This window comes from Charadrius vociferus, unplaced genomic scaffold (assembly GCF_000708025.1).
Source record: "Charadrius vociferus isolate BGI_N301 unplaced genomic scaffold, ASM70802v2 scaffold1506, whole genome shotgun sequence".
Taxonomy (NCBI): domain Eukaryota; kingdom Metazoa; phylum Chordata; class Aves; order Charadriiformes; family Charadriidae; genus Charadrius; species Charadrius vociferus.
Genome location: NW_009649037.1, coordinates 327,165 through 327,674, shown reverse-complemented (window position 1 = coordinate 327,674; position 510 = coordinate 327,165). Strand labels below are relative to the sequence as shown.

General features: G+C 65.1%; 1 protein-coding gene across 1 annotated transcript in view; it reads left to right on the top strand.

The window, feature by feature from the left end:
• Positions 1 to 510, top strand: part of TMEM59L (transmembrane protein 59-like) — a gene marked incomplete at its 5' end in the record, with an annotated part of 5,553 nt that overhangs the window by 3,899 nt on the left and 1,144 nt on the right. Inside the window, 2 exons of the mRNA XM_009887867.1 lie at positions 219 to 365; positions 463 to 486. Coding sequence (XP_009886169.1) covers positions 219 to 365; positions 463 to 486 — 171 coding nt within the window. The remainder of the gene's footprint in view (positions 1 to 218; positions 366 to 462; positions 487 to 510) is intronic.

Below are 510 nucleotides of genomic sequence, written 5' to 3'. Positions count from 1 at the left end.
AGGGGTGAGTGCCCTGGGGACCACAGCCCCGGGCTCGGGGACCTTCCCGGGGCTGGACCACAGGTCCTGCACATCCCCAGCGCCGGGAGAAGCAGCGTGAACCCCAGATCTGAGCACCCGGCTCAACCCCGGCCACATCTTCGGGGTGGGATGTTGTCCGCCGGGGTGGGTGGGTGACAAGGGGACAGCGGTGACGCGATGCCCCTGCTCCTTTGCAGAGCCCGGAGCTGAAGGTGCCGTCGTTCTCCATGTTCGATTTGGTCTCCACCTTCTGCAACGACATCGTCAGCTCTGCCCAGAGCTTCATCTCCTCCACCTGGACCTTCTACCTGCAGGCGGATGATGGCAAAGTCGTGGTGTTTCAGGTGGGGGTGTCCCGCGTCCCCTCTCCCCGCTGGGTGCCGAGAAGGGGGGGACCCTCTTGCTCACCATTTTCTCCCTCTTCCCCTGCCGACCCGCCAGTCCCAGCCCGAGGTGGAGCATCCAGTACCAGAGGCTCAGCAGACCCAA